Source organism: Theileria orientalis, chromosome 1, assembly GCF_000740895.1.
Source record: "Theileria orientalis strain Shintoku DNA, chromosome 1, complete genome".
In the NCBI taxonomy this organism is placed as follows: domain Eukaryota; phylum Apicomplexa; class Aconoidasida; order Piroplasmida; family Theileriidae; genus Theileria; species Theileria orientalis.
The window spans coordinates 993,383-1,018,787 of record NC_025260.1 but is presented as its reverse complement, the minus strand read 5'-3'; the positions used below and the strand labels follow the sequence as shown (position 1 = coordinate 1,018,787).

Sequence of the window (25,405 nt, the reverse complement as noted above, 5' to 3'; positions counted from 1 at the left end):
CGACTTAGCCATGCCTGAATTACTGCTATCACCAATTAAAAACGGCCAATTTATGATTTTCTCAAAAATGACATTTACTAGTTGTTAATAACACTCGTTGACGTTATTTCAGACAACATATGCTTTTATCTTCAATCGGGAGAATGGAACAAAAGAACGGAAATAAACGTAAGTCGACACGCCTACACACTCATATACAAATAAACATGTTGTATCACAAATGGTACTGGCAATGGTCCATTTATCAATAATTTGTAGATTAACAAATTGACTGACTCTGCCAATAACATGGTTAAAGTCTACAAGTCAGTGAGAGATCAATTTCAACTTTTAAATGAGCAACAAACTGAACAACTGAACAAGGCTGAGAAGTATTAAATACTATAAAATTAGTGATATTGACTACCACAAATAAATAGTAGCTACTACTAGCATATGGCGTTGATGCTAATGATACTTTAGTTTGACCATATGGATTGACTCAATCAAGTCAGATTTGGGCACGGTTTTAACAGTAATAACAACAGTAAAGGAATACCAGAGGAGGATTCTAGGTATTACTATTATTACTACTAGTATTATTATTACTAGTATTATTATTACTAGTATTATTATTACTAGTATTACCACTTGTACTATATCTACCAACAATACTATTAATACTGCTACTATTACTATTTGTACTAGTAGCATCAACGAAAATTTAGTGAAATTTAGTTGATAGTTGTGTTTAGTTAGCAGATAACTTGAATAGTCTTAAGTAGTAATAAGTTGAAACTATATGCTTAAATCAACGACAAATGTGTAGACTTTATCAATAACTTTAAAACGTTTTTCACATACTTTCTGTTTGTTATACTGGGCATAGTGGCGACGTCGTTTGAATTCACGTCCAACTCAAGATTTAAAGTGATACTTGGTACGTTGAAGCAACTGGATAGAAACATTTAGCAATTGTGACCTCGTGTCTGCTCGAAACGATACTGAACAAGGTGTTCACGCAATGGCTGGACATTGACGTAAAGAAGTACATATCGCCAGAAGGACAACAGTACATACTGAGGTCACTAAGAATAGTAAGAACATAGATAGACAAATGTGCACCTGATATATATTAGAAGTAGCGGCTTAGAGTATATGTTAAGAAACGGGCTACAAACTTGATTGTTAAACTTGGTGTTAATTTAACTGTAGTCGATGGGTGTGTATATTGCCCTGGAGTGGCTGTATTCATTCATATGGTAAGTGGACGAGATTGAAGACGGATTTAAACAAAAATTAATAGGTACAAACCAGCATGGAAAGTGATGCTGACTGAGGTAAACGAGCTCAAGAAGGTCATAGAAAACCCAGTGATATACATCCCCAACAACTCAGTTCAAAACTGTAAGTTTACAAGTAGATTTTAGTAGAATATCTGCTGTAATCGCCATAGATGCATTGCAACCAGTAGTAACTATTGTTTAGTCAAGGAGGTCAGATACACATTGGACGACTTCGTGGAGAAGTTCGACGGAGACGACAGCGAATACACCTACGGTAAGAATCATGAGATAAATATGAGCTGGAGTAGCCTTATCAACGCAGATACACGAGTATTTAATACGCAGACACTGTTCCTATTTAACAAACGCCCCTTTTAGAATCAGATGTCAGTAGCTCGGAGTACGATTCTGAGGAGTTGGGCTCGGATTCCGAGGGCATAGTGGAGGAATACTTAGAAAGTGTCAAGGACCAGTCATGTGAATAACGCCTCCCTATTGCTAATGTACTATACATTTCCATTCACTTTACTGTATTGACGCCTTAATTCACCCTTCAGCGGCCCTGATCATAGCACGTCGTGGTCGTTGACGATATTTACCGCAGATTTACCTCCATCGTCATAAACTATGGATTTAAAGTTCAAGTTTGACGAATGTGCCTTTTTGAGCAGCATCGCTCCGAAAATTTCTAACTTCCTTCAGCTGGAATCTCAGCTTCTGAAGCACCTTACACTGGACACCCAGTTCGGCTCCGGTGCTCCCACTCTCAACTCTGCAAAGCTTGACAAACTGACTCAATTGTCCGGGGACATGTTTGCTGACATTTCCAAGGTCTCCAACACTCTTCACGAGGTCGCGAATGAGATAAATCCATCTTACACCCGTTTGACTCCCTTTTATTTTAACGACAGGAGCTCCTTCAAGGACCTGGACTCCTTCCCCTACACTTCTCCACTGGAGCTACAGGTATCTCGACAGCTTCTTCGGCTGCAGAGCGAATTTTTCAATGGGTAATCTTTTACCGCACTCGTTACACACTCATTTACTCATACACAGTACACCTATTCATCATTTACTACACACATCAGTTACACACTCATTTGCTCATATACAGTACACCTATTCATCATTTACTACACATATCAGTTACACACGTTAATCGACAATTCAAATATACATTCAATGTTAGCTAAGACATATCTACTTACACACACCGATATTACTTGATACGTTTAAATTGTGAAATGAGACTAAAGTGGTCTGACGCGGGCCATTTCTAAAAATTGTTATCAGTGCTAAGTATCATACGTCACATAACAGCTACTTGTAGGTACCTATTTCCATAAACTAAATATAGATGACTAGTACTACATAGCTAGCCTACTACTACATCTACTACCACATAGTTAGGATACTACCACATAGCTAGCCTACTACTATTACTACTACTACTACATAAATACAACAGTAGTACTTTGCTATAATGTTTATACGTGGCCGTAATTGTCGGCTGTACACGCTTACCTTGTGTGGCAGGTCCCCGTTTTGCCTTACTTGTGTGTATAATGGCATTTCGTATATGCCCTCGAGGAGAGTGTAGTCCGGGTTATAGCAAATGTAGTCCACACAGCCCTTTTGCCAGCCGTGGAATGCTGTGAATGCCGGTTCGCAGTTGAATCCGTCATCCACTGAGTATGCGCTCGACAGCTTAAGTGGGCAGTAAATAACCTCGTCGCCTCCGTCGAAACTGCTTGTGTTGCCTGTACTACTTCTCGTCACTGCTGTATTATCAGAATTAGCGTTTGTTCCACCAACCACAGCGTCGCCTAGATCTGTGGAAATGTTTGCGGCACCGTCGCTATCTGATGGCCCAATTACTCCTGTGAAGCTGCCGTCGTCACCTTCGTTTACTTCATCTACTTTATTGGCACTTGTGCTGTTACTACTACCACTGTCAGTGTTACCAGTGTTCAGGGTAGTGTTACTACTAACAGTGTTAATGCTACCAGTGTTGCTGTTACTACTACCACTGTCAGTGTTACCAGTGTTCAGGGTAGTGTCACCACTAACAGTGTTAATGCTACCAGTGTTCAGGGTAGTGTTACTACTAACAGTGTTAATGCTACCAGTGTTGCTGTTACTACTACCACTGTCAGTGTTACCAGTGTTCAGGGTAGTGTCACCACTAACAGTGTTAATGCTACCAGTGTTCAGGGTAGTGTTGCGGTTGTTACTGTCAGTGTCAGTGGTGCCAAGTTCAACGCTGCCGCTCGTAGACACTGCGTGCAGCTTCTTCGCCAACTCATCCGTCAGACCCGAGTACTCCTTTTCCGTGGCCACTGTGTTGTTGATCAACTCCAGGAACTCTGCCACGTGGTTAACGTTTACGTGGTCCGGCCTCTTTGAGAAGTACGCTCTGTTCAACTGGCTCAGGACTCCTTCGTACCAGTTGCCCTGTCCCGGCGGAACTCCGCTGAATGACTTGTCTAAGCCCTTTTCGTAGCCGTACGTGCTGCCGCTAGCTCCACTTCCGTATCCCTGCGCCATTTCCGGGCCTTCGTCCGGCCCGTAGACGTCCGACACGTAGTGCCTCACTGAGCCCATCGTCTCTCCCGACTCGTTGTGTCCACTCGACGAGGTCAGGTACGTCTTATCGAACATCAGGTACTGGCCTGATATGCACCTCGGGTTCGTGTGCTTCAGGGGCGCGAATCCGTGGAAGAGGAAGTTGTACATGAGACTCTGAGGCGTTATGTTCAGGTCTCCGCACAAGAGCACGTTTGGCAACAACATGCTACCCCCGGTTCCGGAGCCAGTGCCCATAGCCGCACCTGCCCCTGCTTCAGCACCACTAGTGCCACTGTTCGAGCCGTTATACATTACTTCGTCGTACGTCTGCTTAAGCCCTGCCAACAGACTGCACAGCTGATACAGCTTTATGTCTCCTCTGCTCTTGTTGAAAATAAGGTGCGTGTTTGCCACTATCAGGATGTCGTCCACGCCCCCATTCACGGCCCCGGCACCTGCAATGCCATCGTTAGTCGCTCTTGGCGCCTTGTTCTCTGTGGTGTACAGGTCCTTCAGCACCACGATCAGCGCCACCTGCGGCTTGTCGTACTCCTCCTGCTCCGACGAGAAGTTAAGCTCCCTCTTCAGCACCAGCTCGTACCTGTCCCTTCTGTACAGCGTCAGCACTCCGTCGAGCCTGTTTTGCAGCTTCCTCTTGTACACTGACTCGTAGCCCAGCTCCTCGACCTTCTCCTTGAAGAAGTTGATGTAGTCGAGCTCGTCGATTTCCTGCAGACACACTATGTCGCAGCTGCTCTCCTGGATCACCTTGTATATCTCGTGCCTTCTCTTCGTCCAGCTCATCGTCGTCTGGTCGTTTTCCATGTACTTGTGGTCCACGAGGCTCTGCGCGAGCGTGTTGAACGTCATCACTTGGAAGCTCTTGAAATCCATACTGCCGTCGTCACTCGGCGTCCTCGTTTGCGGGTAGTACCAGTACCTCGTCAGCTGCGACTCTTGGGCGTGGCCCGGCTCCTTCGTCATCCCTGCTGACTCTTCAACTGGCTGCTTCACTGACCAGTGGTCTGCTTCCTGCTTCAGCGCGTGTGTAACTCGCGCCTGCTGATTCACGTTCTCTCCATGATTCGTGTCGATTCCATGATTACTTTTCATCATTAAACTGCTCATTCCATGATTGTTAATTCCCAGATCTTTTGTGCTAATTCCGAAATTATCTGCGTTGAATCCTATGTTTGTGGTTCGTCCTTTATTGTTTGTACTCAAAGATGTATTTTGACTCTCAATTTTATTTTCGTCAATAAACTCGTTTGGCAGCCTTGGGTTGATACTCTGCATAACACAAGCTGGAGACATTTTACCTTTCACTTTACCATTAAACACATCTCTTATTCCATCTGCTGACTTTACATTTAACGTATCAAGTTTACTACTTCCCGATAAAAAATATTTTTTGTTTAAATTAAAGCACTGTCTACTATAAATTGCATAACTGAGGCGCTTAACTTTATTTTCTACAAGTACATCTATTCTTCTACTGTTAAACAATTTTATACCAAATGGCGCTATCTTACTTGAATATGTTTTAATTGTGTTGATACTTGGATTTAAATTTTCTAAGTGTATTCGCCTATTTAGAATATGCGATATAAGTATCATCTATCGATATTTCGAATAATGATAATATCCGGCGGGATAGAGCGAATCATTTTAATAATTATAGCCATTAAATATATTTTAAATTTTGTTTGTTATTTTAAAATTGTCGGTGTTTAAAAAATAACTTATATTTGTGTAGAAGATGCGGGGTAGAATCACTTAATGGGAATTTAGTGATTCAGGTGTTAAAATTTGGCTATTTTTTGTGGGAAAAGTTTGAAATAGTTTTGATAAATTTCAAATCAGTGAAAATTCCGTACACATCCAATGTACAAACTCGTTTATCACTGTGTTTGGCTAGGTGTGAATTAACCGTTTCTTAATGGGGAGATTAAGGAGGGGGTGCATTGTCTATAAAAAATACTATTCTTATACTTATAATAAATTTTATATATATGAATTTTGAGTTTACCAATTATATTTTTCATCAATATCCAGAAACATATATGATTCAGTGTTGCCACTGCAAAATATTCTCAATATATTATTCTAATACAATATTTTAACTTTGTATTGATTTTTAGAACCAAAATTTATCATCAAACCATTACATGTCATATTATTTTTAACATTTTTCCTTTTTGGTTTTTTTACTTGTATTTTTGGTAACCTACAAATTCATTTTAACATTCTTGTGAATCAAGTTTTTTTTTCCGTCCTTTCCATTTCAAATTTATTCTTTTGCTCTTTTTAGTATCAATTTATTAACAAAATTTTACGGTTTAATGTATTTATATATATGTATTGGGTGGCCTTTTTATTAATTTGCCAATAATGACCTTTTATCATCTATAAACAAGTTATATTATAGAAGATTTATTTTTGTATCCAAAATCAGCCGCCTTCTGCTCATGGTTTTATTCCCTACTATTGATTTCCCTTTTTATTACAAAAATTGCTATAATATATTATGTAAATAATAAATTTTGATACTATAAACAATATTAAAAATATAGACTCATAAGATATGGAATATGTAGTAAAAAGGACGAATTATAAGGCCTCTTTAACGGGGAATATAATACCATCCCCATGCCTCGTCGCTTCTATCTTGATTATTAAACTATGTTGGCATTCTGATTTTGGTATATCTGTATTTGATTTATATGCCAAATTATATAATACCCATCCTAGATTCTGGTATTATATAACCTCGTACAGATTTATTGTCGGTTTCATTACGTAAATTAGCTTATTCACAGTAATCTCAGTTGAATTAGTTCAATACTATAGATATATCTACATTATATTTTACATTATTAGATCGCAATCAAGCTCGAATGATTCAAATTGTAAATATATCAAGTATAACAAAATTTACTATTAGAACGACAGCATCATTAAATAAACAGAGTTCACCAATTCTTCCGGGCAAATACAAAGTACTCTTGCAACTATTTCCCGCTTAGTTGTAATTAGCACTTGAGCTGCCTATTAAAACCCCTATTTGGAACACTACTGCTATCCGATAGTGGTCACACATACGGAAAAAACATACCTGTATTCTCCAAATCGTTGGTTTGAGGTGGAATACAAAGTTCCAATATTGTGTCCATAATTTGTGAATCGGAATTAGCATCAGTGACTTTAGTAACGTAGTTATAACGCCCTAGACCACTGGAGTTTAATTATTCGCCTCTGGCCACTGTATTCTTCAATTATTGATCATTACGCCAAAGGCGCCTAACAAAGTAAATAAAGCAAAGGAGGGCAAATTAACCTTAGATAATTTAAAACAGATCAAGTTTAAGTAAATTTAGAAAAAGGATGAGCGAAGAGTATCCCGACGAGTTTATGGATGAGTCACAAATCCCACTTGACGTGATGGACTACCCACCTGAACTTAACATTGATGTCATGGACGACTCCCAGGACCCGAATTTGGATGAACTGGACAACGACGAGTTTGAAATTGCAGAGGGCCTGGACATGAGCGGAGTCAACGAGTCGGAGGAGCGCGCGGAAGCACAGCCGGAAATCAAGCCCCTTGAGGGCCTGCCGTGCTCACCGGCGCCGCCGGCCTCAATAAAGCTGTTCATCGCCAGAATCCCTAGGGACCACAAGGAGGAGGACATACGTAAGCTCTTCGAGGAATTCGGAACTGTGGAGGACGTGACCATAATCAAGGACAAGGCCACGAACGTGCCCAAGAACTGCGCTTTTGTCAAGATGGCCTCGATCTGCCAGGCCGACGCTGCAATACGAAGCCTAAACAACCAGCACACCGTGGAGCCGGGCCTCGGAGCAGTGCAGATCAGGTACGCCACGGGCGAGCCCGAGAGGCTGGGCTTCACGCAGATGGTCGGCGAGCCGGGCGTGGACACGGCTAAGCTGTTCGTGGGCTCGCTGCCGCGGTCATTCTCGGAGCAGGACCTTCAGGACCTCTTCAAGGACTACGGAGACGCAGTCGAGACCTTCCTCATGAAGGACATGAACTCGGGGGGAAACAAGGGCTGCGGCTTCGTGCGCATGAGGTACAAGGAGCAGGCGCTCTACGCGATCAGGGAGCTGGACCACAAGAAGATGGTGAAGGACTCCGTAAAACCGATCGAGGTTAGGTTCGCGCAGAGCAAGAATGCTGCGCCGCAGGATCCGCGCCTGATGCAGCGCATCAAGAGGCCGCCGCCGCCCCTCGACGGCATCTTCCCCAACTACGGCCCTGGCGGCAACTTCAACGGGGGCTACGGCAAGCTGAAGAAGAGGAAGAAGAACGGGGCCAGCCTGGGGTACATGAGCTACAACAACGGGAACCCGCGCCACGCGGGCGCCTGGCGCGAGTACATCTCGCCCGACGGCCGCTTCTACTACTTCAACGTCGAGACGGGCTCGACGCAGTGGGAGGTGCCCAGGGACTTCCTGAAGCTCAGCGGCCACGGCGCCGGTTTCGGAGGCTACAACAACGGCGGCTACGCGCCCGCCGGTAACCCAGCCAGTTCCCCAGGCTTCAATGCCGTGACCGACGACTCCTGCCTCTTCGTCTTCCACATTCCGAGCCAGTGGAACAACTCGGACCTGTTCAGGACCTTCAGTCCCTTCGGCCGCGTTGTGAAGGCGAAGATCGTCTTCGACCGTGCGACGAACCGCAGCAAGGGCTACGCGTTCGTCTCCTACGACAACCCTGACAGCGCTACGCAGGCCGTGGCGAACATGAACGGGTTCAGCATTTTGGGCAAGAAGCTAAAGGTGGTTTACAAGACTAGTCGTCAGCCTTCCTACTGACATGTTGGCTGGGCCAGTGGGACTGCGGCCCTGCCGTTGAACCTGGCGGCCTTAAGATTCGCCCTCCTACTGGTCCTCTCGGACGAGTGAGCTCAGGCCCCGAAACCACTGCAAACTCTGCTGGCGCTGCCCACACTGTGCACTCCCTGCCCAGTGTGGGCAGCCTTTACGTTGAGCGTACGGTTCATTACCGCCTTACCTTGCTACGCAGACGATTTGCAAGTGGCTGGGCCCTTTCACAGCGTCCACTTTTGCCCACATGTAACAGTATAATCACACCACCAATTGCAACGTATCTCACCAGGATATACACTAATTTGGTACCCATTTATTCATATCACCTCTTCTGCTTCATGCCACCTGTTCTTTATGCCTATTAATACAAACTGAACTTTATGCTTGTTTATGCCACCTGTACTGATTTTATAATGGTACCCTGAAGTAACAGGCTACTCACAGCTAGCAAAAACAACTATTATCTACCGGCAGTGGACAGCTAAAACTAAATTAACTACAGGTGCGTGTTTGTGTATTTATCAATGTTGTACAGCACATTAGTGAGATATTATTTCGGCCTTGATCATGTTCCTGAAGTGCTTGTTTGAGGTGAAGAGCCTGATGTTCACCTGATCGAAGACCCGGTACGTGTTGCCGCTCTGATCCACCAGACACTTGTTAACCTTGTCGAAGGAGCTGTAGTTGACGTTGGCCACTGCCTCAATGCCGTATTTGATCGACAGCACCACCACCCTGTCCTCGTTTATGTCCAGTATAATCCCTGGGCTCTCAACGTTTTCCTAAAGGGTAATTAAGGACTACAAACGCACCATGTTCTTAAAGTAGAGGTACGAAAACATCTTATCAGACTCCCTGCTACACCACTGGGCGTTTCTGTGCTTTCTGTTTAGCACATCGCACTGGTTCGTCAACTAAAATGGTGTTGGCAATAGCCGTTAATAAGTACTTATTGTAGTTATTGCTAGCTATAGATACAGTACTTATTGTAGTTATTGCTAGCTATAGATACAGTAATTATTGTAGCTACTGATAGGTGCAAATACAGTACTTAGTTAAAGGTGGTACTAGATATTCATACGTTGGAGGCGAGGTTGGTGCTCAGCGGAGCCAAATCCAGTGCCGAGGCCAGCAGCCTGTGGACTATCACGTCCGCGTACCTCCTTATTGGGGACGTGAAGTGCGTGTAGTACTCGCAGCAGAGGCCGTAGTGGCGAAACTCCTCGTCGCTCAGGTCATTGCTGTTTCTGTAGAGCGCCTGCGACATCGTCCTCGTGGTAAGTATTTTTGCCGCGCTCACGAACTTGTCCGCCTTCGAGCTCCCGAGGCTGTCGAGCGACTCGTTCAGCTGCTTCGAGTTGCCGTACTTGAAGTCCTGGAAGCCCTGCTGCTGCAGCGTCCGCTTCAGCTCGTTCAGCTTCTCCTCGAAGGGCGGCGGGTGTATCCTCAGCAGTGCGAACTTGGGGAACCGGTCGTAGATCTTCGTCGCCACTGAAATGTTAGCCAGCAGCATGAACTCCTCGATCATCTTGTTCGTGTCGTACGTCTTGTACGACTCCAGGTTCTGCACCTTTTCGACGTCGAACTCGAACTTTACTTCCGACGACTCCAGCTCCACTGCTCCTCGCTTCATCCTCTGCTTCCTCAGTATCTTTGCAATGTTGTTAAGGTTCCTCAGTGCAACACACATTTCGTCGCTACATATTTTTTAAACTTTTAGCCATGCAGTTACTGATTCATATTCAATAAGCTCTTAATTTACCAATATTGTCGATAGACACATATAAGTTACCTGTAATTGGAGTCGATCAAGTCCTGTGCTTGTTTATACGACAATGCCCTTCTACTCCTAATAACTGACTTCGAAAACCACGTGTTAAGTATTAAACCATTCGGGTCTATTTCCCAGTACACAGAAAAGGTAAGCCTGTTCACGTTCTCCCTATGACAATCATTATTATCCAGTAATTAAAACTATTGGCACAACTAATATCCAATAATAATAATAATAGTAGTGGTAATAGTAGTAATAGTAGTAGTAATAATAATACTAATAGTAGTAGTGGTAATTGTAGCCGTAATACCAATACTACTAGTAGCAGTGGCTATTTCTTACATTAGTGAGCACAGATTCGTGGTGAGTAACTTTGGAAGCATATCAGTCCTTCGATCCACCAGGTACACCGTCGTGCATCGCTGCGATGCTTCTCTGTCCAGGTTCGATCCCTCGTGGACGAAATGCGTCACGTCCGCTATGTGCACCGACACTTCAAAGTTGCCGTTCTTCAGAGTCTTGCATCCCAGGGCGTCGTCAATGTCCTCGCATCCCGGCGGGTCAACGCTAAACACCAGCTCGTTCCTGTAGTCGACTCTCCTCTCCAGAGTCTGCTTATCGATGACCAGGTCATATGCTGCGGCGGACGAGTACACGTGCTTATCAGCGTCTGCGTTCACAACTCTGTCAAGTCCCACGTCAAAATCTGGGTCCACGTTCAAATCTCCAAAATTACTATCCATGTGTATGTCTCCGAAATTGCTCTCCATGTCCACTTCCATTTCCCCGCTGGGGCCCTGCCTTGGATGCTTCGCGTTTTTCGGCTTAATCAGCTTGTGCGCCACTTCGTTGAGCTCCTTGTACGACTTAAGGCTAAAATCCTCCGTGATCACCTCGTGCTCTCTCAGTATCACCTTCGATTCCACGTCTCTGTTGTCTATATCTCCTATGATCTCTATCCAGTGTCCTTGTGGCCTTCTCGAGAACCTATCCCAGCTGTCAATTCTCACCACTATTCTCTTATTGTCCAGCTGCTTCGACCTTCTCGTTTCTATTGACACGAAGGGTATTCTTGCGTCGACTGGCACAAACATGCGCTCTGTGTACCCTTCTGCCTGAACATTTTCCAGGGGAAGCAGGCTGCCGCAAAACTCTCTCCTTCCCGTCTTCAGGATTGCCACGACTCTGCACTCCCTCTTGAGCACCTTGAACTGCTCCGGCTCCATGTGTCCATCCACGACGCTCACGTCTAACTCCTCGGTGCCCACCTTGTCCTCCGGGTGCTCACTGGGTCCCTCTTCATTCGCGCTGTCGGCTGAACTAACCAGTTCTATCACCACTTGGTCGTTGTCTAGGGCTCTGTTAAGGTTCAGCAGCGAGGTGACTTTGAACTCCTCCTTGCCGCATGCCACGTAGCCTCTCTGGTAGGAGCCGATGTACATGTGCAACACTCCCACGAAGAGCTTGCCTTTCTCTATTCCCTCGTGGATTTCCGGCTCGGACAGATGAGCTGGGTATACTCCCCTTTCGGTGCCCCCGGTCGCTGGTTCCGAGCTTTTCGCGGGCAGCTGCTCCATCATTCCTTCGAACCTCGATGGGAACAGATCACACAACTCATGCAGACTCACTACCTTCAGGTTACTCGGTCTCTCCACCTCAACGTCACACACACCATCGTCGTCTAACAATTATTATAAATCACACACTTCACAAACACGGCCTTTAATATACATTATTTACTGAAGCATAGACAATTTACATAAAAACTAACTATTATAGAGGCTGGAATTCGGCACGGTCACTAGGTATATGTTCTGGTTCTGTAGGTGTTTGCAGTACCAATGGGCGCACTCGTATATGGCTCTGTTGTCCCTATCTATCACACTCTCACCAACCCTCTCCGCTACATACGTGTCCTTGAAGTTTTCGTTGGAAAATATGTAATATCCTCCAAAATCTGAGCGCTCTATCAGTTTTTTCAGGCAACCGTATACATTCAGGCTCCTTCTCCTAATTTCGTTGGAGACGGTGGCGGGAATCACACAGTTTCTTAGGTATTTCTCACACACGTCAAAATGTTTCGTAAATACCTCTATCGTTAGGATCAGGATCGGAGAGCTAGAATCCAGCGTACCTAAGGCGTATGTAAATTGGGGGAAACTACCCTGGGACTCGGATCTAAAGCAAGATTTACAACTGTCAACACCGCATCCAATATCTGATCTGAAATATACTTCTCTAACCACTCTTTTCAGGTTAGATTTTCCGGACACCTTCCAAAATCGCCTCACGCAAGAGGATACAGAAAGGTCCGAAACCGTAGAATAATGAAACATCACCACACATAAACTTGTTTATATATACAATTAATCTTTAAATACATTGCGATAACTAATATTAAGGTTTGTAGTGAAAGTCGACATTTTGTCATAGCTCTCGGGTTGTACACCAGTAGGGCCTTAAATCGGTGGAAGATCCAATGTAGTGTCAATCCTAATATTCACTCAGTATTTTTTACCAAAATAAATCCCAAACCGATTTTAAATTCAACCAAAAGCTTTTTTGGAAATTAGGTGCAGGACTTAACAACGCTGCCGTATTTCCAACAGAAATTAACATATTTTTACCGACATAAATTAGTTAAAATACACAGAAATATATTATCTATATATTTCTGATTCGATCCTTAATTGTACAAAGCCGCAAGTTACTTTGAAATATTTTGTCGAGGTTGCAATCCTGGTTTCAGTGTTTAATTAAGCACATGGGATATAAAATGTTCACACATAAAGTTCTTGACAAATTTGTATACAATTTTAAAGTATGCAGCTTACTTTTAGATAAGTTTTCCTAATTCTTATCAAACAAACACATCTATTGGTTTCGGACTCTAACGATTCAATTTCATCGCTAGCTGAATGGAACAGTGATAGATACATTGCTTCGGACAATTAACAATTCCAAATTCGACCAATAAACGATATTACACATTAAAATGGCGAAGGTTACTGTTAATACTAACGTACCTCACTATAACGTTCTTTTGGATAAGGTCAACGGCCTGAACATATCCGGGCCAAAGAACCCAGACCTGACCCAAGGTGTGAGTGATAAGAAGGAAAACCAATTGGTTCCGGAAAAGCTTGAAACTTCGGCAGAAGATTTCCTAGCCCCAGTCAAGACGACGCTCAAAACCAGTGAAGATGGACCATACGTAAGTCCCTGTTTCGATCCACACTCACGTGTTTTTAGGGTAAAATCGACGAATCTAAGGTTTTACACAACAGTTGCATTCCCCTGCTTTACCATCACGCTCTGCGCTTCGAGGCCCACACGGAGTTGACATCCACGGGGGCCCTTTCTTGCCTATCAGGTACACAAATAATGGACACAAATTCATACAATAGATATTTACTGATATGATACAAATTGCGGCTATTTTAATGGTCCATATAATTATTCATGGCAGCTATTAACACACGTAGCCCAGTGTGTACCTTTAAGTTAACGATTAGTGACACAAATGTGTAAACACGCATAGTATTAGTACGTAGAGGATAGATTAACCATCTTTGATAGATATATGGCGTCATTGGGATGGCTAATACACGAAATTGTAGGTGAGAAGACGGGCAGGTCACCCCTGGACAAGAGGACCGTTTTGGACGATAACACTAGAGACACAGTGTGGTGGGACTCAGTTAACATACCAATAGACCTGGAGAGCTTCAACATGAACAAGAAGTTGGCAGTAGACTTCATAAACACGAACGAGAGAATATATGTCACGGACGCATTCGCAGGCTGGGACCCAGACCACAGGCTTAAGGTGCGCGTGGTAAGCATAAGAGCCTACCACGCGCTCTTCATGCACAACCTGCTGATAGTGCCAAGTCAAGATGAGCTGAAGGACTTTAAGCCGGACTTCACGATCTACAACGCAGGGCCGTGCGACGCGAAGCCCTCGATACCAGGAGTGACGAGCAACACGTCGATATGCATCAACTACACGAGCATGGAGATGATCATCCTGGGCTCGGAGTACGCAGGAGAGATGAAAAAGGGAATCCTTACGCTGATGATGTACATCCTGCCGCAGAAGGGGCTGCTGCCGCTGCACAGCTCATGCAACGTGGACGCAAGCGGGAACGTGACGCTCTTCTTCGGACTCAGCGGCACGGGAAAGACGACGCTCTCCACTGAGCCAAACAGGCTCCTTATAGGAGACGACGAGCACGTGTGGACGGACCGCGGAGTCTTCAACATCGAGGGAGGCTGCTACGCAAAGTGCAAGGACCTCAGCAAGGACCACGAGCCTGAGATATTCGACGCAATCAAGTTCGGCTCAGTGCTGGAAAACGTGGTGCTCGACGAAACGAACAAGGTGGTCGACTACAAGGACGTGAGCATAACGGAGAACACGAGGTGCGCGTACCCGCTCGAGTTCATCAAGAACGTGAAGCTGCCCGCACTGGTGAACAACCACCCCAACAACGTGATCTTCCTCACCTGCGACGCATTCGGAGCGCTCCCGCCAGTGAGTCTGCTTAACACGTCCCAGGCAATATACCACTTCGTCTCAGGCTACACGACGAAGATGGTGGGCACGGAGATAGGAGTTAACAAGCCGACGGCGACATTCTCGGCGTGCTACGCAGGGCCCTTCCTGGCGCTGTCGCCGCTGGTGTACGCGGATCTGCTGTACGAGAAGCTGAGCGGAGGAAAGACCAAGGAAGTCCCGGCAGGAGTGAGCTCCGGCCCCGAGGAGGTGTTGGGTGCCGACGCCGCCAACCTTGACGGCATGAACTTGGATAAGGCGAGCCTCGGTGCCGACAGTGTTGGTGGCAACGACGACCCCGGTAGGGTGAACAACATTGACAACAAAGCCAATTTCGAGAACCCGAGTAACCCTGGAGCCAACAACAGCTCCTTGGACTTCAGCGGCTTCAACGGAAACATCAGGGTGTGGCTGCTCAACACGGGCTGGATAGGAGGCAGCATAGACTCGCCGAACGGCAGGAGAATCCCGCTCAAGTACTCGCGAAGAATCGTCGACGCGATCAACAACGACGAGATCAGCAGGGACCCCAAGGACTTCGACGTCATGCCGTACTTCGGCATCCTGGTCCCGAGGAACGTCAACGGCGTCCCCAGGGAGGTGCTGAACCAGCAGCTGAGCTGGCCTGACAGGGAGCACTACCTGCAGCAGGTGGAGACTGTGGCTGCGAAGTTCGTCAAGAACTTCAACCAGTACAGGAGCAGGGCCAACTCCCTGATTCTCAGGGGGGAGCCCAAGCTCACGCAGGCCTGACTTCCGCCATCTCTTGCGACGTTGCCCACCCCGTCCGACTTTACGCCTTCAGTTATTCACGACACGCACACGATTAGACCTACGATACTATGTGCGTTCTGGAACCGCACGGGTACAAGTATTATTTGAAGATAAGCATTTAACTCAGGAAGATAAATAACCACGTTGACCATTTATAATGTAGTAATTTATCGATTATAAACGTACACGTTAGCTACTGCTTTATTATAATTTAGTCGTTACCTACTGCTTTATTATAATGTAGACTTTTTAACTGCTTAATTATAATGTAGACGTTAGCTACTGCCTTTGATACTGATCATCTTAACTATGAAAGGGATTTTCCACTACTAGCTGTTACTATTTATCTCAGGAATGTATGCGATGACTATTATTTGTAGATTGCGTAAATCAATGTAAATGAGCGTGTAAATTAGCAATTCAAATAGGCAAGCAAATGTGTAAATGAGTGGTAAAATTAGTGTGTAGAAGAGTGTGTCGATTACATGGAGTTAATTTTAGAAGTCACAATGTGCTGCTGTCTGAGGGTCAGAGCCTGCTTCTTGGACTCGCGGTGGCCGAGCTCGTCGGCGGAAAACAACATGTGATGACTCTTGTTCACGACGACCCACATCTTGTTGGAGTGGTCGTAGTACATGAAGCCGAGCCTGTATATCGCAGAGCCCTGGTCGATGGTGTTGTCCACGATGAAGTTCTCGCCGTTCTCAGTGGCGGTCTTGTACCTGCGGCTCCAGTCCATGTTCCCGCTGAAGTGGGAGCTTTTGACGTGAGAAAACCAGTCCTGGGAAGCCTTCTTGGCCTGCAGGAAGCCGCCGTACACCTCCAGCTCGAAGCGGCCGACGTAAATCTGGGAGTCGGAGCTGAGCTTTTGGGCCTTGGACCGCGAGGACGCGGCGGAGCCGTTCCTGCTGCCCGTGCCCCTCGGAGGCGCGGCCTTGACCAAGATCGTGTTCCTGTCCTCGATGCTGAAGTCGATGAGCAAGTTGGTGCCCACCTTGAAGATGATCACGAGCGTCTTCGTGGGCACCGGGTCGATCCAGTAGGAGAGGACGCCTGAGAGCTTCGAGCGCGTGATCTTCGGGTTCTTTTCGAAGAAGGACCTGCCCAGCTGGTAGCTCATGACGAAGCCGTGCTCCTCCACCTTGTAGCACTGGAAGTGGCGCCGCGAGTCCTTGTAGTAGATGCACATCCACAGGTTTGCGCCGAGGCTGTACACGAGGCCACGCACCCGGTCCATGGAGAGGGCGAGCTCGAAGAGCTCAAAGTCCTCGCAGATCTTCGGGCTCACGCTCAGCGCGTGCTCGCAGACCTTCTTGACGAGCACGCGCTCCTTGTGCGCGAGCGTGATGGTCTCGTTCTCCGACTCGGCAGCCCGCGCGTCTGAGGCGCCGCTCAGGCGGTTCAGGGTGCTCTTGCTCGTCTTCAGGTACGGCTGATTCGAAAAGTCCATGGCCAGCTTCAGGGCGTTGTGCGTTCCGAACTTGTTTATCGAGAAGGACTTCCTCTTGCGGATCCCCAGCGCGTTGTAGTAGACTGAGACGAACGAGTTCTTCGCGCTGTTGTACTTGACGCGGTCCTTGTAGTCGTCGGGCAGCAGAAGGGCAGGGTTCTCCACGGGCCTGTCGTCGCGCTTCGCCCTCTTGCTGTACTTCGACTCAAAGTTCTTCTTCTCGTAGGCCCCGTTCCCGTTTGCGTACTGGTAGCTCTGTGCGTCGCTGATCTGTGGGTAGTCCGTGAGTTGCGGGTAGTTGGTCTTGGGCTCGTTCGCCAGCTGAGGAAGAGCGTAGTTGGGCTGCTGGACGAGAGGGTAGTAGAAGTTCGGATAGTTGGTGAGCTGTGGGCAGTTAATCTGACCGAACTGCGCGTTCTGGGCGTAGTCGACCGGCTCGACGTCGTACGCGTAGTTCATCTGGCCGTTGCACATGTTCGGGTCCGAGGTCAGGGCGGGGCTGGCCAGCTGCGGGTACGGCATTCGCAGCTCCACGACTGGGCGCTGGTCTCCGCTGCTATAGAACTCGGGCTCGAACACCGCGTTGGCGGAGTACTTGGCGTAGTCGCTTCCTCCGTACCCCGCGTCCAGCTTCGACTTAAGGTCCAACAACAGCTGCTGATTCTGAATGTACGCCTTCAAATACGTCAACTGCAATTTTACTGCCAGCGTCGGATGAACTGAGCGCAGAAGGTCCGAGCTCGGCGGCGCTGGCAGTCGTGATGTCAGATCTCTTATCGCCTCGGTGAATTTTGCAATTTCCGAGGCCACTGTGTTATCGTTTCTGGGCGTTCCAGCGCACGAGGCGCTTGACGAGCTTGGCGTTTTATTCGTTACTTCGACGACGCGTGGATTCGGTGTGTTGACCATGCGGTACGAGGGGTATCCGTCGTTGTAAATCAGGTTCGAGTCGAGGTTTACGCTGTTTTGGCACTTATCCTTGAAATACAGGTCATCTACGCTCTCGGAATAGCTCTCCGTCTTGTCCATTAGTGACTTAATCTCGTTATTATAGTAGGGAATATTCTTATAAACTGGATGCGTGGTTGAGTTTTGCGCATCTACTCCGTTATCTATGCAATCCTGGATATTGTACTGAGGGATATACTGGTAATAATCCTTTCCATTCGGCATTTTAAATTTTACTGCGAACTACGTGCGATTTGACTACCATTTTTAACGGAAGAGTTAAAAATAAACGTACAATGCGATAGGTAATCACTGTGAATAAAAAGAATATTTTAAAATGTTAAAACAAGAGTAGAATAGTATACAGGCGTCCATAATCGATTTTAAGGGTAAATTTAGGGAATGAACTGAAAATATATTACAAAAAATCACTCGATTTTAAAAATACAAATCATTCAAATAACTTATGTATATATATTAAATCATCTTTTGCGAAACTCTTGACTAGCTTTACACTACATACAAACATCGAATAATCCGCTTTATGCATTAATTTATTTAAATAATTAATAGAAGACCGGACACAAATTTATTTAAAAAACAATCCCTTTAGAATATTTCATTTGTGTTAGGATTTACTCCATTCATTTAATATTGGCGTTCATAGGTGTAGAGTTCCAAATCTAGCCTAATATCACCCAAATTAACAGGGGAAGACCCAGTAGATCAGACAAGGAGTTGTTAAATAATGTATATTTAATTTCTAATGTCAATTGTGTCATTTCACAATTACATTTATCTCAGTCTAGTATACTTGCTAATCTCATGTACCATATCAGTTATTTATCGCAGCAAAAATGGTTAGTTACAACCAGTTTATAAATATATACCATGTAGGCTCTACACATTATTTCTCCAATGCCACTAGCATCGCAATTTCGAAACACTGCTTCCTGAATTCGAGGATTCCACTTAGTAAACAGTTGGATAATTTTTTTAATGAACCTTTTCTTACGAAAACCGGTGATTTTTTGAACAATGATGTTGTTTATCGCAGCCCAGAAACCGGGTTCAATGGAGCTATCCCTAAGTCTAAGAGGGACTGCCGACTCTTTTTGAGCAGGAGGGCCAAAATTAACAGGTTCAACAAGGAGAAGAAGCTATTTCAGCTTGTAAGGGAGAGAAGGAAGAAGTACAATGATCGCTTCGTGGACATACGGAAGATCAACTTTAGGAACTCTCGCTGCAATTTACAGCTGCTGAGGCTGCCAGTGTCTCCACTGGTTGACTTGAACTCCATCGTACCCTTTAAAACAGTATTGAACATGAGGGAGGAGATACCCTTTAACCCAACGCCGCTTCTCCGAAACATAGGATTCAGGTTTAAGCCGCTGGACCCGGATAGAACGATTAAAGTTTGTCCAACGGGGCGGAAGAGTAGCAACGACAGCGAGGGGAACAGCAACTTTTACATACCAGGAAGGAGGAAGTACGAAAGGTTCTGTGAGCCTTACCCAATGGACAGACTCCTTGAGATCATGGACGCGCGAAGCTGCGGATACTACAGCAGAATGGGAACGGACTACATGATAACGGGTGAGTCTGATGAGCCTCCGACGCCGATGATGGGCCAGATAGTACCGCCAGGCGGCAGCGTGGGCAAGGGAGCCGGCTTTGGACTGGGAAAGAAGAAATCGTGGAAGGAGCCAGTGCCTCTGAGTGAGCTCAAGAGCCACGAAAAGGACGAAAAGGTGGACAAGTTTGAAAGGCAATTCAGGAGCGACGAAAAGCAGAGCTTCAAAATACCCCTGGATGAGCCAATAGAGGACGAAAAACTAAAGCAAATAATACGAGAAGCGTTCCCAGGTAAACCACACTAACAATATGCCAACTCTGCTAACTAGATATTAGTTGTACCGTTTTTATGCATCAAACACTGATATACCAAATATTCATAATGAAATGGTTACACACACACCAGTACCTCAAGTACACAACTACTTTCAGAGGACATTGTTGAAAACTCGGGAGATGCCATGGTTGATTTACCGTACCTCGACGACGTCTGCGACGAGGGGGACATATTCAGGAATCCGAGATACCTCGGGGAGTACAGGTACAAGTATTGGTTTCATCCGTTCTACGGGTCGCCGGCCATGCCAAGCGACGCCAAAAAGATCATTGACGAGTACAATAAGAAGAACCCGGACGACCAGGTGGACTACGAAAGGGACTTTCTGTGCGACCTCATATACTGCCACTCTAACGGGACGATTGTGGAGCTGAGGGAGGACGTGCTGCCCTACGACCCGAGCACCGACGACGTGTACATGGACGGGGAGGACCCTAGGGAGCCCCGGTTTGTCATTTACTGCGAAAGGAACTACATTAAGGAGCACGGCTTGAAGAAGGGTCAGATCTTCGAGCAGGTCAACGAGGAGAACCGAAAACTGTACTTCGACAACATCTTCTTCCAGCCCAAGAGTCTGAGGCACCCGGTTCACCTGCCTGACGGATCACTGTATCAGGAGAACTTCATACCGAAACAGCGAAGATGAAAACCGGCACCCTTATCAGTCAGATAACACGTTCATTTTTGCAGATATATGTGTGTTTATATGCACATAATTAACGATTTACGCATAAACACCTTACATACGTACACACAGATGTATATACACACACAACATACATACGTACACACCGATGTATATACACATACATACGTACGTTCATGTATGGACATCTACTGTACACATATATACTTAAAAGTATACACATATATACTTAAAAGTATACACATATATACTTAAAAGTATACACATATATACTTAAAAGTATACACAGTTAACAATCGAAGTAAAAATATAAACTACATTATGTTATTCAAGGTACACTTGCCCTTTCAGAAGCCTGCCTCTGTACTCCTCTAGGTTTTCGCCAGAGTAACTAAGAGTCGGTGATATCTCGCAAATACCATCAACTCTACAATCCACCCTCCCGAGCCACGCCTTAAACACTCTATCCATTTTATACTGAATGGCATTCTCGTTGGACATGTCGCAGTCCCAGGACGTTTTAAGTGGAGCAAAATTATAATCCCTTTCAACGGCAACACACTAAACAATCCAGTTGTCAATAGGTTAACACACTACTCTAGTCGTAAAAACTAAACAGTTTATATAATGGTATACATAACTACTTTAGTAGTATACATGATAATGGCATACACAATACCCTAGTAGTATAAATAAAGAGTAATCGTAACTAAATGTATTCGAGCACTGCTTACCATCACTTTTGAGGTGAATTCCATCACGTCGAACACAAACAGCTCCAGTTTATAGCCGTTGCACTCGGCGGGGAATACGAAACGGCCGTTTTCATAAGACCAGATTGGTATTCTCTTTTTCGCAGCGTGAAGGGGCATGCTTTTGTAGAGCTGCTCACTCATAACCCTCGACATGAAGTCGCCTGAGAACATGTGGTCGCAAATGTTCCCGTAGAACACGTAGTCCTTCAGGCCGTTTTCAGTGAGCCTGTCGAGCTCGCTGTACTCGATGATCCTCGGGAAGTCTCCGACGCAGAACACGCCCAGGTTCTCCCCGTGGCTTCTCAGCACACACTTGTTCAGCATGTCCAGCCCCTGCGTGTGCGCCATCATTCCCACGAACGCCGGGTCTAGCGGCTTCGACAGGCAGTTGTCCACTCCTATCACGTGCAAACACTTAATCGTCGGGAGTATTTTCGAAAACTCCTCGTTTTTGTGAAGCGTTTCGAACACATTCCCGTTCCCGTTCGGCGAGGTCACGATTCCCTCGTACTTCAGGTCGAGTCTGAACCCCCGTGTGTAGAAATTGTCAAAATCCTCGTTCTTCGAGAAGTCTATGACCTCTGCCTTCGGCGTGTTCAGTTCTGAGCTCGGGTACCTCGAGTATTCCAAGTCGTCTCCGATGAAGCAGGGAAGGTTGCTTTGTACCAGCAATATTACACGTTTCGGGTCCAGTCCGAAGTGCGAATTTCTTTTTAGGAACGTTTCTATTTGTGAATAGTTGAAACTACATGTTAGTATGAATATTGATGGGTGTTTCTCCGCTTCCACCAGCGTGAATAACTTCCTCAGCTTTTCGAGGTGTAGCTGCAGGAGTGATTTACTTTTGACTGCCGTCACTGGCAGTATTGATTTTGGCTCGCAGCTTCCAATTCTCGTGGACAGTCCTCCTGCGAGAATGACTATTGCTGCCTGCCCCTTCCTGATGGTCTCTCTTCCGAGATCTTCAAATGGCTCCGTTTCCGACTCCTCCACGTACGTTCCTGTTTCTGCATCTTCCGATGCTCTGCTTTTTTTAAACGGTCTAAATTTTCCTCTGTACTTCCTGTTAAGTGCATCCACTAGATGCTCTCTATAATTTTCCATTTTCGGGCCTCATTTAAACCACATATGACGTTTTCGTGCTCGAAATATTTACTAGTGTACATTTAAAGCTAGAAGATTGATATATTATACATTAAAAGTCAAGTACGGTAGTGCAGTGTCCGTACCTCGGCATAATGAGGTTCGGTCCTGAAAATAATTATTTTCCGAAAATTATGTGAAATTTTCTAACAACGTTTACCAAATACGTGCCAGTAACTATAGTTGTAACTGTTTAACAGTAACTATCGCTGGTCACACACACTGCCGTAACCAGGATGGGCACCCTGGCTAATGGTGACCAGCACTGGCACTCTGGCTAAGGGTACAAGCTCCAATAGCCTGGCTTGACAATAACTAACTATATCTAGTCACTAATTAACAATATCTAGTCACTAATTAACAATATCTAGTAACTAATTAACAATATCTAGTCAATAACTAACAATATCTAGTCACTAATTAACAATATCTAGTCACTAATTAACAATATCTAGGCACCAACTAAACTAAACCGACAGCCGTAACTGGCTAGATAAGCGCTAACTGACTAACTAACTAAAATAACAGAAATAACTAGTCGTGGATAATCAGTACCCTGCGTCCACTGGTCCGACTCAGGCTGGTAGAAGAACGTCGAGTCCAGTATCTTCGTGTTCTGGCCTCCCACCAGCACCACGCTGTGCGGAGTCGCCGCCATCGCTCCGTCCATCACCGGCACCGGCACGTCCTTCAGGAACGAGCTCGTCTGGTTCTTCGAGTCCCACGTCTCCACTGAGGAGTGAATCGACTGCAGGTTGTCGATTCCTCCCGCTATGAACATCTCGTTCAGGTACGTGCACACTGAGCCTGCCGACCTAACTTCCAGCAGTCCGTTGTTTATCAGCTCCCACTCATTTTTGCGCACGTCGTACCTCTCCACTGACTTCAGCCTCTCTCCGTTGGTGCCTCCGATTGCGTACAGAGAGCCGTTTTGGTGCGTCACCATTGCTGACGACCTCGGCACTTTAAGCGGCGCCACTGGTATCCAGTTTTTCATCCTCATGTCGTAAGTCTCCACCGAGTCCAGTATGTTCATTCCGTCGAATCCTCCGACGCAGAATATTCTTTCCTCGAGCGTCATTCCTGCGTTGTTTCTCCTCGGGTGCTTCAGTGGCGCTGCTGCTTGCCATGTGTCCCTCAGCCTATCGTACATTTCCACGTCGCAGAGTGCCTTGTAGTCCAGGTTCTGTCCTCCGAACACGTACAAAAAGTTGCTAAGCACTCCTGATCCGAAATACATTCTCTCCGTCGTCATCGGGTTACAGTTTCTCCAGACCTTGCTCTCCATGTCCAGCAACTCCATCGACTTAAGGTGCTCCTTCCCGTTATGTCCTCCGTAGCACAGCACCAGCGGGTACGGGCTGAATTTGATCTTGTAGTACTTAGCCTCGTCCAATATCATTGCGCTTTCCGTCAAATCTCTACTCATTATATTCACTCAACCATTTTAAACTAGCAACTACTAAGTGGCGAACAGTAAAAAGTACGTTTCGATGGTGTTATCCATCCACTGGACAATAGTAACTAACACTTTAAGGAAACAACTACTAACTATTAACTGGCTATAAACTAGTACGTTGTCACAAACACTATTTACCAGTACATTGTGCTAACTAGTGTTACTAACTAGAAATAACCCTAAAGCGGCTTCTCACCTTGGTATTGGCAACGACGTTGGATTCCTCAAAAAGTTTAAAATTATTCTAAACAACTCGTAGTCTCTGTCCAGAAATATTCTTCCCTGCCTGTCTCTTCCTATCTCATATCTGCCACTCAGCAGTCCGTTTAAATAACTGTTTTCCTGCCTCGTTAACGTGTGTCTCGAGGTTTCAAACACCACTCCTCCTACGTTTATGTCCACCATCGTCTCAGATGCTATTTTACTGTCCACCACTTTCCTCTTTTCCTGTTCCAGCAATTCTATTCTCTGCTTCAACTTTTCCGCTTCCAGTTGCATATATTTTCTGAATACGTCTTTTTCGTGTTCCAGTTTACACCAATCGTCTTCTATTCTTCTTCTCGAGTCTTCTCTTTCTATTTGTATTTGCTTAAGCTGTGACGCTATTTCTGCGTTCTGTCTTCTTCTGTCCTCCTACAACAGTGCTCAGTTACTGCGTAGCTGATTACTAACAATGCGCATATACATATTTATCTACGGACCCTAGTGTGCATATGTGTACATCTCAGTTTGTGTGTAAGTATATAAATAACTGGCAATTTGCGGCATAAATGGGCTCCTTTTCTCATTGATATCCATTTTTATCACACTTCCCATATTTTCTCCTATCTAGTAACTTACTGCTAGCTTTTCTGCTTCTATTGCTCTCTCCTGCTTAATCTTCTGCACAAATGCGTTTTTCTCCTTTTGCAGTTCATCTGCTTCTCTGATTAAGTTTTCGCGCTGCGATTTTAGGCTGTTTTGCGTTTTCTTGAGCCAGCACAGGAAGATGCTTCGCAGGTCGTTGACCATGACGTCAAACTCGTCCGAGCCCACCTCATCTTGTGCGCCGTTTGATATTTTCAGCGGTACTATGTCCGCCGAAAGTGGAAGATCGTTCGCGCTCGGCAGCGACAGTCCTTTGAACTCGTGCGTTGGGTATCCGTCGTTGCGGTTCCCTGAAAGTGGCGAGTTAAGCCACAGCTTGTTTTCGTACCCGCTCGACGACTCTATGTCTGAGAAATTAACGTTGGTGCTCTGTGCAGCGTTTTTTCCCGCGTCCTTTTCCGTGAAGTCCAGCCTCGAGCTCATTTTCGCAACAAA

General features: G+C 45.6%; 10 protein-coding genes across 10 annotated transcripts; 5 read left to right on the top strand and 5 right to left on the bottom strand.

The window, feature by feature from the left end:
* Positions 1-10: 10 nt before the first annotated feature.
* Positions 11-1,750, top strand: TOT_010000436 (conserved hypothetical protein; the record flags this gene model as incomplete). Its single annotated transcript, XM_009690977.1, has 9 exons — positions 11-80; positions 113-168; positions 259-371; positions 463-526; positions 942-1,076; positions 1,195-1,241; positions 1,286-1,386; positions 1,468-1,539; positions 1,644-1,750. 9 exons carry the CDS (start codon positions 11-13, stop codon positions 1,748-1,750), a joined length of 765 nt encoding a protein of 254 aa, XP_009689272.1.
* Positions 1,751-1,892: 142 nt separating this feature from the next.
* On the top strand, positions 1,893-2,279 carry TOT_010000435 (conserved hypothetical protein; the record flags this gene model as incomplete). Its single annotated transcript, XM_009690976.1, has 1 exon — positions 1,893-2,279. The coding sequence occupies one exon, from the start codon at positions 1,893-1,895 to the stop codon at positions 2,277-2,279; it is 387 nt and encodes a 128-aa protein (XP_009689271.1).
* Positions 2,280-2,484: 205 nt separating this feature from the next.
* Positions 2,485-4,727, bottom strand: TOT_010001261 (uncharacterized protein; the record flags this gene model as incomplete). The annotated part of the gene is made up of 3 exons (XM_009690975.1): positions 2,485-2,541; positions 2,790-3,405; positions 3,847-4,727. The coding sequence occupies 3 exons, from the start codon at positions 4,725-4,727 to the stop codon at positions 2,485-2,487; spliced, it is 1,554 nt and encodes a 517-aa protein (XP_009689270.1).
* Positions 4,728-7,217: 2,490 nt separating this feature from the next.
* TOT_010000433 (ribonucleoprotein) lies at positions 7,218-9,049 on the top strand (the record flags this gene model as incomplete). Its single annotated transcript, XM_009690974.1, is given in 2 exon segments — positions 7,218-8,633; positions 8,651-9,049. The coding sequence occupies 2 exon segments, from the start codon at positions 7,218-7,220 to the stop codon at positions 9,047-9,049; spliced, it is 1,815 nt and encodes a 604-aa protein (XP_009689269.1).
* A 174-nt stretch (positions 9,050-9,223) lies between these two features.
* TOT_010000432 (exosome complex exonuclease rrp44) lies at positions 9,224-12,794 on the bottom strand (the record flags this gene model as incomplete). The annotated part of the gene is made up of 6 exons (XM_009690973.1): positions 9,224-9,466; positions 9,497-9,598; positions 9,766-10,381; positions 10,477-10,626; positions 10,801-12,139; positions 12,230-12,794. The coding sequence occupies 6 exons, from the start codon at positions 12,792-12,794 to the stop codon at positions 9,224-9,226; spliced, it is 3,015 nt and encodes a 1,004-aa protein (XP_009689268.1).
* A 659-nt stretch (positions 12,795-13,453) lies between these two features.
* Positions 13,454-15,769, top strand: TOT_010000431 (phosphoenolpyruvate carboxykinase; the record flags this gene model as incomplete). The annotated part of the gene is made up of 3 exons (XM_009690972.1): positions 13,454-13,672; positions 13,711-13,831; positions 14,013-15,769. The coding sequence occupies 3 exons, from the start codon at positions 13,454-13,456 to the stop codon at positions 15,767-15,769; spliced, it is 2,097 nt and encodes a 698-aa protein (XP_009689267.1).
* A 502-nt stretch (positions 15,770-16,271) lies between these two features.
* TOT_010000430 (conserved hypothetical protein) lies at positions 16,272-18,413 on the bottom strand (the record flags this gene model as incomplete). The annotated part of the gene is made up of 1 exon (XM_009690971.1): positions 16,272-18,413. The coding sequence occupies one exon, from the start codon at positions 18,411-18,413 to the stop codon at positions 16,272-16,274; it is 2,142 nt and encodes a 713-aa protein (XP_009689266.1).
* A 541-nt stretch (positions 18,414-18,954) lies between these two features.
* Positions 18,955-20,746, top strand: TOT_010001260 (conserved hypothetical protein; the record flags this gene model as incomplete). The annotated part of the gene is made up of 3 exons (XM_009690970.1): positions 18,955-19,048; positions 19,086-20,054; positions 20,196-20,746. The coding sequence occupies 3 exons, from the start codon at positions 18,955-18,957 to the stop codon at positions 20,744-20,746; spliced, it is 1,614 nt and encodes a 537-aa protein (XP_009689265.1).
* A 324-nt stretch (positions 20,747-21,070) lies between these two features.
* TOT_010000428 (UDP-N-acetylglucosamine pyrophosphorylase) lies at positions 21,071-22,605 on the bottom strand (the record flags this gene model as incomplete). Its single annotated transcript, XM_009690969.1, has 2 exons — positions 21,071-21,307; positions 21,457-22,605. 2 exons carry the CDS (start codon positions 22,603-22,605, stop codon positions 21,071-21,073), a joined length of 1,386 nt encoding a protein of 461 aa, XP_009689264.1.
* Positions 22,606-22,696: 91 nt separating this feature from the next.
* Positions 22,697-25,393, bottom strand: TOT_010000427 (uncharacterized protein; the record flags this gene model as incomplete). Its single annotated transcript, XM_009690968.1, has 4 exons — positions 22,697-22,752; positions 23,200-24,068; positions 24,300-24,736; positions 24,944-25,393. The coding sequence occupies 4 exons, from the start codon at positions 25,391-25,393 to the stop codon at positions 22,697-22,699; spliced, it is 1,812 nt and encodes a 603-aa protein (XP_009689263.1).
* Between the last annotated feature and the right edge of the window lie 12 nt (positions 25,394-25,405).